Here is a 13,236-nt window from a genome sequence, read left to right on the forward strand (position 1 = left end):
AACCACTTTGAAAACTGTTCTTCCTGTCTTTACTTAAGACCGCGTATATATAAATGAGTGAAGTGATTGTAGATGAGTTTAACATTTGACATGTCATGTATAATCAAGATTTTCCAACAATCTTAGTATTATTCACAAGCAAAAGCAGATAGTTTGTCGTTGCATACATGTAAGAGTGGCATTTGAGAGAGAAAAAGAAAAACATCTAACAGAACTATATTTTTGCATTTCAAAGACTGTAGCGAAAACAATATCAACGTTCTGACATCATCACATTGTGTTACTTCCTGTTTGTCTGTCATACATGTAGGTATCTGAAGAGTTAAACAAGTTTACAGTACAAATTCTTTTTCTCATAATGTACTTGTATTCCCTCTTTGCTTGTAATAATAGATGTGTGAATACTAAAAATAATGTTTACAGTACATACTAATTTCCTAATACTATCAACACATGTTTTCTCTTCGCCTCCATGTGTGAAAAGTAATGATAATGTTTACAGTCCAAACTGTGTATTCAAATTGTGTTCCTTGTTTGGATGATCAAGACGTCTGAAAAGTCTAAATTATATTGACAGTCCAAACTATCTGCATCATTAATATCAGCATAACTTGTTAGCAAATTTTCGGCATTACTCCTATTTGTTTAAGATCAGTATGCTCGATCTGTAATGAAAATCATAAGATCATAAGTCAGAAAAAATTGGAACCAGTGGGATTCGAACCTGCCATCTACTGCTTTCCGGCCGGCGACTCAACCACCAGGCTATTCTGGTTTACGGCTAAGTCACGATAAACTGGAATTCAAATACCCTCAATCCTCTTTCTGACTCGTTAATATTCAAATGCCGTCCGCCATGGACAATATATAGTAAATTAAGAGGCTTTTTATAGGAGGAAATTATAATTTGTTAACAAATTTTTGGCATTACTCCTATTTGTTTAAGATCAGTTTAGGATCGAGGGTATTTGAATTCCAGTTTATCGTGACTTTCCAGTTTATCATGACTTAACCGTGAACCAGAATAGCCTGGTGGTTGAGTCGCTGCCCGGAAAGCAGTAGACGGCAGGTTCGAATCCCACTGGTTCCAATTTTTTCTGACTTACATGTATGATCTTATGATTTTCATTACAGATCGAGCATACTGATCTTAAACAAATAGGAGTAATGCCGAAAATTTGTTAACAAATTATAATTTCCTCCTATAAAAAGCCTCTTAATTTACAAATATCAGCATGTTTCTTTCTTTGCCTGTTGTAGATGTCTGAGGAGTTTAATGGTACAGACCATATCTACAGTGCAGATACTTTCAACGAGAACACGCCCAGTTCAAAGTCAGTACACAATTCCCTTCACCTTCGCTATTGCTTTTTAATAATACCTTGTTTCATGAATTTGTGGGTGTGAACTCAAGTGTTTTCACTTTAAATGAAGTTTCTTGAATTCCACGAAATCAAAAAAATAATTTTCTGGAAATGAAAAATTTCCAGGAAATTCAGGGAAATCGGAAAATTACCATTAAACACAATTAAAGTTGCAACTTTCTATATTCACATTGTATTTGAAGAATTGTTTACCTCAAAGCGTAGCTCTGCACTTGCATTTCGTAAGTTTTTAAGAGGGCGCGAACAAAAAAATTGAATTCCTTGATTTTGGTCACTTGGACCAAATTTAGGCTTGCTGTATTATTTTCTACAAAGGACAGTAAATATATTCGATTCAATATAAATAGTTTATATGAATAGTTTTTGCATTCTCTCTCCACAGTAATTCAGCCTATCTTTCTGCTGCCAGTAGGGGTGTATATCAAGGCATCATCGAGGGGGATCCCCAGGGGGTGTGGCTTATGCAGGGCTGGCTATTCCAGAGGAGTGAATTCTGGGGCCCCTCCCAAATCAAAGCCCTCTTACATGGTGTCCCAATGGTAAGTAGTACCTTTATTTTTTTTCTTCAGACTTTACCCTCTTGAATTTTGATAGGCCATCATTTTCAGAACATTTATTTGTGTATTCTAGTATGTATAATGATGATAATAATATGTCCATTTATATAGAGCTGTTACTATGTGCATATACTCAACTGTGCTTTGATGATTGGTATCGTACTATTACCCCGGCCATAGCTGAGCTGCCATATCGGCGCTAACGCGTCAAGAAATAAATCCTGTCGGGTACCCTTCACCTCACCTGGGTCGAGTGCTGCACAATGTGGGTAAATTTCTTGCTGAAGGAAAACGCGCTGTGGCTGGGATTCGAACTCACGTCCCTCTAATTGAAAGACAAGAGTTGTAACCACTAGACCACTACGCCACAAATAGAAAAAAAATATGTAAAAGGTGTGAACAAGTCATCCGTAGCTTACGAACTGCTTTATGAAAGACCCCTTAATCAGCTATTTGCATGCAGAAGTAATTCTGAAAGGATAATATACAAACATACAATGACACTCGAGGATCTGGCTAAAACTATTCGCATCGAAGGAACATCACATAGTACTATTCTCCCGAGGGCCATCGGCCCGAGGGAGAATAGTACTATGTGATGTTCCTGAGTGCGAATAGTTTTAGCCGGTTCCGAGAATGGGTCATTGTATATTTGTTTTATATCCCTTCCACTCATACCATTTTACAGCGAAACGATTTTTAATAAGTTGATATAGAACAATCGTCGAGAAGTTGAGAAAATAATAAGTCTTGAAGTATGGATCGTCTGTTCAGCGAGCGCACCTGGTTAGTGCAGCTCGCCGAAAGTTTCCCGTGGCATGCAGTGGAGAGTACCGTTTGGCTGAGTAGCGCTCTGCTCGCATCGCACCGCACACCTCGCGTATCGCGAGGTAGGGGGGGTCAAAAAAACGTATAGTTCACTTTTTCCCTAGGGAAAAAATGGACTATGCGTGACGTCAGCAAGGAAAATGAACTATATCACGGCAAACGTTTATCGTAGTAAAACTATTCTTTTTCTCCTTGTGTACACTCTCAATACAACAATCTTAAGTAAGGGATATAATAAGGACTATTCTTCTTTTAATAAATTCTTGGAATCTTGCTTACCTTATTGCTCTTTTGATACTGATAGATATTGATAATACCTCTCTTATATAGCGCATAATAAACTGAAATTTTCTCTACGTGCTTTACAATAAAGGTTACAAAGTACACATACTACAAACAAATAAAATAGACTTGTAAATTACAGAATTACTTAATATTTAAACTTACAATTATTACCTATGAAATAAATACCTATACTACACCTAGTCATGAGTTTCGGAAAAGATGGGTTTTGAGTAAGGATTTGAAAGTTGAATAAGTGGATGCCTGTCATATATGTAGGGGTAATTTGTTCCAAAGGGTTGGTCCAGCTACAGCAAATGATCTGCTACCATAAAAGCTTGTGTCGGTTTTGGGAATTTGAAGAAGTACTTGTTTGCTTAATCGAAGGTTATGAGGTATGTTATAATCAAAATTGGACAAGTATGATGGAGATAAGCCATGCTAAGATGTTTTAGTCTCTGTTAGTAGTAGTTCTGTAATTTTACTTTCCTGATTGTTTGATTTCTTTCTCTAGGGTCGAATGATCGTCCTGGATCTCTTTGCGGAAGCCCGTCCCATCTACAACGCCACGGAATCCTTCTACGGTCAGCCGTTCATATGGTGCATGCTCCACAACTATGGAGGCAATCAAGGTCTCTATGGCAAGCTCAATGCCGTTAATGAGGTAGGCAGACCTAATGGCAGCGCCTTGGTGTAGCGGTTCTGACTCTCGCCTTGTAATCAGAGGGTCGTGTGTTCGAATCCCACCATGGCCTAGTGTCCTTTGGCAAGGCGTCAATCCACACATTGCCACTCTCACCACCTGTGCTAATTTAGTACTGGTAGGAAACAACCGTCATTGTGGTTGGTTTAGCAAGTTTGCGCCTAACAGGCTGCTTGGATTGCTGTGAATCCAGTGACCAGATAATAATAAATGTGAAGCCCTTTGAGCAGTCGTAGATTGATAAAGCACTATATAAAGGCCAATTATTATTATTGTTATTAATGGCAAATTTCCTATTGGTCTACACCCACTTTTTCTATGTTCCATTTGTGACCCAGCACCACAAAACCCACAAAAAGTCGCACTGTGTGATTTTCAGTTGGAGCCAATTAAAAGTATTTTGGTCAGAATGTTCAAATTTAAGATTTTCGTGTTTTCTGAAAGAGTATACTCTCCTCTATTCATAAGTCTTTTTGACTTATTATTGTAATCATGTTTTTCGAAAAAGCTGAATATTCATCTCTCTTCAAACCCCTATAAATTGAAAACCGGATAAGTTCTAACATTGATACTTGTTCAAACTAATGGACAGGATGTACCTGATTTGTGTTTTAACGTTGGGGGCAATCTGATAATCCCTTCTATTTAAATTTGTAATCTTCATTTTGTCTTTAACACACAATAGGTGAAGAGTAAGAGCTCCTCAAGAGTAATTTCTAATCCCCCTTTCCTCAAAAGGAGTGTTCCATGGTAGTGAACACTCTCCTCTTACTTGTGTTGGGTAGACTTAATCATTGTGCATGAGTAAATAATGCATTTCTATGTTAGCACTTCCATGTTATGAAATGCAGTTGTAACCATTCTTTTTCATCCAAGTTTCCCTTTGATGCCAGACAATTCAAGAACTCTACAATGATTGGCATGGGTTTAACACCAGAGGGCATCCTTCAAAATTATGTCATGTACAACTTCCTCACCGACATGACCTGGAGGTCAGAAAGCACAAATGTCTCAAAATGGTAAATTCTCAATTGCTTTTTATTTATCCATCTTTACATGGTAGAGCAATATATTTTCTAGGCCTGGGTTGGAACGAAGGGAATACTGGAATCCGTCCGATGTGTGAGTGTTCCGGTTTTGTTTTTTCCGTTCCGGTATTCCAATAAAATAATGTTTTTCAATTCAATTTCAATGTATTACAGTATAGGGGCCATCTTGTTCTCTTTGTTAGTAGCTAAGCTCTGAGACGCATATGGAGGAGGGCAGACTCTATATGTGTCTCGTAGCTTAGCTCTTAACAAAGAGAACAAGATGGCGATGTAGAAATCGCCAAGTTTTTTCCCATCTTCTTATCATATTTTTCTTGCTTTGTTTGAAAAATGAAATCAATATTGTGTAATCTGACTTTTTTTGTACTTCCCTGTTCGTGAATTCACTTATCTGGGGGGATATTGGAAGAAACTACATGTACATTCAATCAATTGCAAATATTCTGTTGCCATTTTACAATTGGAATGAACGGCACGCCTGATGATTCTCATCCTTCTCAAGGCAGTGACTTTATTGGTGATGCGTGTGGTCAGATCCTCGATGTTCATAGGGGGTTTTGTGTAGTCCTTTGACTTCAAGTACCCCCAAAGACGAAAGTCACAAGGGGTGAAATCCAGGGACCTTGGCAGCCACTCCACACCATGCCCCAATCCGACGACTCTGTTGGGAAAAAGTTCTTGGAGTCTTTCCCTAACCCTGACTGTACAGTGTGCAGGGGCCCCATCATGGCACCACCAAGGATGTTGCACTGCTCCATTTCGACCCCTCCCATATCTTGCATGCAACTCGGGGGCAACAACGTCACTGATCATATTCAGGTATGCCGCTCCAGTGACATTCTGTTGAAAAAAGTAAGGCCCGATGAGGTGGTTGTTCCCTAACATGCCAATCCAGACAGTAACTGTCTGTAAATGTGGAACATCATAGGTGAAATTTGTAGGCTTGTTCTCCTTGTCACCATAGGGGCATACATTTCTGGTGTTCACAGTGCTGTCCATTGTAAATGTTGCCTCATCTCCAGTCAGAACCTCACGGATGAATCGCCGCGGCCTGTTGATAAGCCATCGAACAAATGCCAATCTTTTTTAAAGATCACCTGGAAGGAAGGTGTGTCTAATTTGCAACTGGTAGGTTGCCTCTGCAAATCAAGCTTAGTAAATATGTTGAAAGTTGATTTCGTCAAGTTCAGGGGGGTAATTTTGACGTGCGCTTAGAGTGGGATTTGCATCAAGAGCTTGCCTGACCTGTCTTATGTTGTGCAAACTTCGTCCTGATGTACGACATCTACCAGATCTTCCTTTGTTTCTGTTCTAGCTGGTACCAAACTCTTGATGCTTGATGTAATTTCTCTTAATGGTCTTGGTGCATGGCAGAGGCTGATCTGGGAATTGTCTTTGAAAAGCATGTTGTGTGGCAACAAGGCTGTGTGTTTGCTCTAACCTAAAAACGAGGAAAGCCCTTTGACGGGCAGTAAGTTGTCGGCTGACCATACTGGAATCAGACAGAAGTCAGTGTTCCTATGTTACAATCTGTCTAAAAGCTGACTAAATCTTCCATCCAGCAAGTTCAGTACAAAAGGAAATAAGGAATGGATAAAAACTGGTTCACTTTATTCTTATTCTAATTTCTAAATTCAAATATTTAATTTATCTCTACACCCGTCCATTTTTTCAAATTCTTTAATATTTGTTTAACTATTCAAAATCTCTTCAATAAAGGTTATTGATGAATCCAAAATGTACAATCATTCTATTGAATTATGTGGTAACATTATCATGTAATCTGGTTAAGTTCTGAACTTGCACAGCTTCAGTTAACCTTTTCAGATTTCTTTCTCTCAACAGATGTTCTTAAATACCATTTAAGATTAAAGTGCAAACATAAAAAAAAATCTGATAGACATGTGAATGAAAAAGCACTCTAATACATGCAAGTACAATTCTGCCTCCGCGGTTGTGCGACGACCAAGACATGTCCTATGTGCTGATCTGATGCAGGTAGCTACTCGTTTTCACCTGCTTATTTTCGTCTGTATTTTCCCCTCTGCTGGCTTGTTGAATTCAGACTTTTTCCCGGGATGGTTGTCTGGAAGGTTGTCCTTTTCTCTTCCCTATTTTCGTGACTATTTTGTGATATATACGGTGCAAATAAAGTCAAACCTGTGTTAGTAGCCACCTGCCTATAGTGACCACTAATACCTATTCCGATGGAGGCGGATTGCGTGTATAAGAACCTGTTTATAGCAGCCACCTTTCTATAAAGGCCAGATTATGTTTGCCTTGGGTGGTCAGTATAGACAGTTTTCATTGTATTGTGATTTTCTGACATGTATGTCGATTTTTGTAGCCTCTAAGCAGAAATAGTGTCAAGCAATGGCGGGTTTATTCCAGAATTTGCTATTGTAACCTTGGTCGATGTTGCATGACTATGTTTCTTGTTTACAGATATCTAATATGACATTATTTTAAGTCATCAGATTCCATCAAAGCTTCTTCCAATTTTTTTTTTCAGTTGATATTAGCTAAAATATACCATTTCTTGCTTTGAACGTGTAAGAATGAAATTTGTAGAAAGACTGAACTCACTATTTTCTAGAATGTCTGTCATTTATGTTTGAATAAGTAATATGTCACCGAACAAGGGATTAAATAAGCATTTGGGCATATTGGCCTGAATTCCTTGATTTCTGACTGCATTAATGATCTAATATGAAAGAATTTGTTGGCTGAAGTTTACCCATAAGTATTTGACTCATTTGGATGACACTACCACTTTCCTTCATCTACTACATGTACATGTACATGTTTTCCCTGTTTGACTTCGGTTTTCGACTCCACATAGGCCCGAATTCACAAAGGTTGTTTAGAAAACCCACGGTTGAATCCATGGTTTATGCAGATTCCCTGTATAAATTAAGCTTTTGTCACAGTGCCCCAAATTGACGCCTGTTACCATGGTTAGATACGCTATTTTATTCACGAGTCCACTGTTTGAAGAGTGGACTCATGAATAAAACAGTGGACTCATGAATAAACTAGCACGGATAACCATGGCAACAGGCGTCAGTTTTGCGCACTGTGACGAAAGCATGCATCAGCATTGGACATTCTTTAATATACGCGGTAAAATAAGCATAAACCATGGACTCAACCGTGGGTTTTCAAAACCACCTTTGTGAATTCGGGCCATAGAGTCATATATGCTCATTTGGTGTAAAAGCTTGTGTTTATTATGATAAAGTTTGAGATTGAAAGAATTTGAAGGGGTAACAAAGAGTGCAGGAAGAAGCAAGATAGTACATGTGTGAATAATGTGAAAATCTTATAATGTAAGCCCTTTTGCCCATTTTGCTCCTTCAGGATTGAGGAATATTCTAGCAGACGCTATTATTCTCCAGGCTCTCGGCGGAGCGAGGAGGCTACTGAGGCCTGGGCTATCTTACGAAGCACCGTCTATAACAACACAGGCATCTACAAAGATCACCAACATGCAGTACCAATTATGAGACCTTCAAATAAATTAAAATCTTATGTGAGTAGTATTTTGTGACCTGCCACTAATAAAAAAACCTACAATAAGTCACCCAAATGAATTTAGACATTTCTAATGATCTCTGCCGTTGATCGTGTAATTGCAACAAAAATTACCTATGGCATGAACTACAAAACTACAAGATCAAATTTTCCCAAAAATCTCATTGTTAATTTATGCATGTTTGCTCTAGATATCTAAATAATGCCCCTAAAATGCTAATCTTTGGTTCACAGACTCTTTATAAGAATCTGATCAAATGCTCTTTATAAAAATTTCAACATCACATTTATTGTATTAATAATAATAATTGGCATTTATATAGCGCTTTATCAATCTACGACTGTTCAGAGCACTTCAAAATTATTATTACCCGGTCACTGGATTCATAGCATTCCAAGCAGCCTGTTAAGTATTTTTTGTTTTCTAAATTTGTTATGTATTTATTTGTTTTTTATTAGTTTTTCAATGGAAATTGTCAGGAACTTTATTTTGACCATAAAGAAGATTAGAGTTAAGCTGCATTGTCGTATGTATGTGGCAATGATACAAGTACTGAGGGAAGGGGAAGGATGGCCATAGAAATATGGAAGCAAGTGGTGGATGAGAGTAGGAGGTTTTTATTGAGGGAGGAGGATGCACCGAATGGAGTAAGGTGGAGAGGGGGGGGGATGGTGGGGGTGATTTCTGGTTGTTCAGGGGGAATCTAGCCATACCGATGAACTGGATTTAAAACCTGGACAATACTTACTGGTAATTGGACAGTACAGGTAGCTCCAATGGGATTTGACTGTGTAGCTTGAGACCAAACTCACATTAGACTCTCTACACAGCAAAAACTGGTGTTAACCTGTGTACATAGAAGACCACACCAGTTATTTTACACTGGTGTTTAATTGGTGGTGTTAGTTTTACACCTACAGGTGTTATTACAACACCACCCATGGTTGTTACATTTACACTCTTTGGTGTTATGTTTAATCTCTAGGGTGTTATTTTAACACCTCAGGATGTGGTCCTCTATTAACACCAATTGGTGTCAGTTTTAACACCACAGTTTTTACAGTGTACTGGATTATTGTAATTCATTCTTTATTTCACAGTAATAATATATCACCCTTTTTTGTTTTTATTCCAGATTTGGTATGATTATACTGAAGTGGCCAAGGCATGGGATTTACTACTCCAAGCATCAAAGGTGTTGGAAACAAGTTCTTTGTTTAGGTGAATTTAAAAGTACAGATCCTTGGTTAAAAGATACATTTTATGTTCATTCACTGTAATGACCTGGGTCTCGTTTTACAAAGGGTAACGATTGATCCGATAAATCTCAATACTATGGAAATCCATCAATGTCATAATATTTTCCACAAGAAATTTGAACAATGTCCTTTGTAAACAAAGAGAAGTACACTGACCGGACATGGTGGCTCAGTGGTAGAGCGCCCGCCTCATGAACGGGAGGTCGTGGGTTCGATCCCTGGCCTAGTCATACCAAAGACTTATAAAAATGGGACCTTCTGCCTTCTTGCTGGGCACTCGACCTATAGAATGGAGAAGGGTAATAATAACATATTATGTTATGCAGGGCTCACTGGAAGAAAAGCTTACAGCTGAGAATGGCTACCCTGGGTAAATAAGAGTTATTGTTATTATTATTATTATTATTGAATTTTCAAGAAAGCAATAATTGTTTATTATGCAGATTTTTTAATGAATATACATCATAGAAAATATTTTGAATGAACATGCATATTAGATGTTGACTTTGCTAGTTTTCCATAGTTGTGATTGATTGGATCAATCACAACTCTTTGTAAGACAGGGCCCTGAATTTACGAAGATGGTTTTGCATTTGTGGTGTTAAACCATATGTTTATGCATATTTTTGTTGCATTCAGCATGTATATTGAGAGAACATCACAGCACTATAAGGGGGGGTGCTTTGTATTATCATTAATATCCCCCCCCAGATAAATAGAACTTTCGGAGGATCAACCCCTTTGCACAGAACGCTAAAGTGATGCTTTTGAATAAAGGATGAAACATTGGAGAATCTGTTGTTTATGTTTAATTTTGATATTAATTTACATGTACATCGATAGTTGATTCATTGGCCAGAATTCACAAAGGTGGTTTTTAAACCATCGGTTGAACCCATGGATCCACTGTTTGAAGAGTGGACTCATTACTACAAAACGGTGGACGCATGAATAAAATACCATGTATTACCACGGAACAAGCATCAATTTGGCGCACTGAGACAAACGCACGCATCAGCATCGGACATTTTTTAAGATAAGTGGTAAATAAGCTGATTTATACAGGAAATCTGCATAAACCATGGGTTCAACTGATGGTTTTAAAAACCACCTTGTGAATTCGGGCCATTGATGCAGGGCGAGGCTCTCGGTCAATCAAATTCAAAGATGTTTCGAGTTGATAATATACATGTATGTGAAAATCACTTGCAATCCCCTCATAAAACACTCCCAATTGATTTCAAATTGCTCTGTGTGTATATGATCTGGTCGATGTAAACAATTCTGCAGGATCTTGCAAAAGATATTCAGACTTAGATTTGCTCTTAGCCAATCAAATGCAAGGATTTCAATAGCTTATAACAGATGTCAGCGAAAATCACTTGCAATCCCTCCACAACCCTATTGATTGCAAATTGCTCTGTGTACATATGATCTGGGGTGTGTTTCACAAAGATTTAAGTATGACCAATAGTCGCACTTAAATGCCTAGTTGTGTGCGGTGTAAAAGGCATCACAGCATTGGTCAGATCATGCTAAGAGGACGCACACTACTGAATATTGATCAATAAGATTGCACGTTGCGAATGATGTACGCATAGGCATTTAAGTGCGACTCTATGTCATACTATGAATCTTTGTGAAACACCCCCCTTGTGGATGTGACAATAATTGTTCAACAGGTCTTTGCTCTTAGCCAATCGGATGCAAGGATTTCAGTAGCTTATAACAGCTGTCAGTGAAAATATCTTTGAGAAGTCATTTCACAAGACACTCTGCCGAACACCTATTTCATTTCTCTCTTTTTTTATTTCAAACAGGTATGACCTAGTGGATGTGACCAGAAATGTTTTACAGGACCTTGCTTTTCATTTTTATGAGAAGATAATGGAGTCTTTTCATGCAAAGAACATCACAGCCATCAGGTGAGAGTCACCTCAACAACAGTTTGAGTCATGTTCTTAGAGATGAATACCAGTTGTGGTAACGATCTCAAAAAGAGTTCGAACAGAATTCAATGAAATCACCACCAAAGCTCTGGAAGAAAACCCGTAATTGCTGAGAAATTAGCAAAATAAGCACGGAATTCCATCAAATGTCGGGCATTTTTCGAAGCAATATCAACACACTAACCCATATATGCTTTTTTGTGTTAGTGATCATCAGAATTATAGATTTTGAGCTAAGATTTCATGATTTTACAAACATAAGTTTTTATTATTGTACCAGATCTAGATGTATAACATTTTGACTATTAACCTTGAAATGAGAAGACTTTCTCATGATATAATAATTTGCTGCAACTACTGTCTTTTACCTTTAGTCATGTTGTCATGCACTCATCAAGGAAATCATAAACCCGAGTTTCATATTTTACCTTAACCCTTATACTCCCAGGGTATTTTGATTCTTGTCAAAACTGGGGGGGGGTGGGGTGGTGGGACATTATTGTCCCCCTTAAGATCTTGGCCACGGATCGCGCAAACACAACAAAAATTTGCTTGATGATAGAGAATGATTTAATTTTCGTGGTTGCATAGGTAAATTTCATTCTTCGAATATGTCATTTTCTTATAACTACTTACGCTAATACATGAAATCATACCATTTTGCTCTAATTTAATGTACTAAATACAGCTCAACGCCAATGATTATACATATCATTTACCACAAGAAAGGATCACCAGTCGTTCGTAAAGTTACTTGTCGCTTTTTAAGAGCTTTAGAAACACCCGCTTGCAAATCCACTAGTCTGCAATCCTTCATGAACTTGTATCTCGTTTTCGGATTCTGTTTCAACGAACTTAACATCAGGGTAAACTCCCCCCCCTCCAACAAAAATTAAATGAAGAAATGATTAAATGAATATATGAATAAATGAATAGATAAATAAATAAAACGAATAAGAAATATAATTCAATTCAATTAAATTCAATTTATTTTTCTCAGTATAAAAACAAACCAAAATATAAATAGTACAAATAAAGCAGACTTAGACATAAATAAAGTATTATACTGAAAGGGTAGCAGCCAAAAAGAAATTAACCTTATGTAACTTTATGAATTCTCCTAAAAGAATTAATTCAAATATTTATTTTTACTTATATTATTTTTTTTTTTAAATTCTCTATAGAGGTAACGGGACTCTTCTCTGTAACTTGATTCTTGACATGGATAACATCACTTCATCTCATGATAAATGGTTGCTTGGTACATGGCTGGAGGATGCAAAGTCCCTAGCGACCAATCATCAAGTAAGTTTTTGTTAATACCTCTGTCACTTTTGCTCTATGACGGCCGTACGGCGAGTCAAACACAGCCGTTTTATTAATTACCCTCATATAAACCACCTATATGTAGCTGGTAAAAAAAATGTTAAAACGACTGCTTTCGACTCGCCGCACAGCCGCCGTAGAGCAAATGTGACCAAGGGTATAAGGATAGCATTTTGTGAGATATTGTTGCACTGAAATTTTGTAGTTGTTAAAAAATGCCTTCGAATGCTAGGGTGGTTGTAGTAGTAAATCTGAGGTTATGCTTGTGGATTAGTCCGCTTGAGCGGGAATGGGTGGAATTTGATTTTTCAGCCTCTTTCCTCTTTTCCAAATTCAATGAATCCTTCAATCCTCAACCTAGCC

General features: G+C 37.7%; 1 protein-coding gene across 1 annotated transcript in view; it reads left to right on the plus strand.

Moving 5' to 3' along the window:
• The window catches only part of LOC121423987 (alpha-N-acetylglucosaminidase-like), a 33,093-nt gene that overhangs the window by 12,194 nt on the left and 7,663 nt on the right, over positions 1–13,236 (plus strand). Inside the window, exons 8-15 of the mRNA XM_041619546.1 lie at positions 1,261–1,334; positions 1,768–1,924; positions 3,567–3,716; positions 4,632–4,774; positions 8,165–8,336; positions 9,475–9,560; positions 11,419–11,523; positions 12,732–12,852. Coding sequence (XP_041475480.1) covers positions 1,261–1,334; positions 1,768–1,924; positions 3,567–3,716; positions 4,632–4,774; positions 8,165–8,336; positions 9,475–9,560; positions 11,419–11,523; positions 12,732–12,852 — 1,008 coding nt within the window. The remainder of the gene's footprint in view (positions 1–1,260; positions 1,335–1,767; positions 1,925–3,566; positions 3,717–4,631; positions 4,775–8,164; positions 8,337–9,474; positions 9,561–11,418; positions 11,524–12,731; positions 12,853–13,236) is intronic.

Source organism: Lytechinus variegatus, chromosome 11 (assembly GCF_018143015.1).
Source record: "Lytechinus variegatus isolate NC3 chromosome 11, Lvar_3.0, whole genome shotgun sequence".
Lineage (NCBI taxonomy): Eukaryota > Metazoa > Echinodermata > Echinoidea > Temnopleuroida > Toxopneustidae > Lytechinus > Lytechinus variegatus.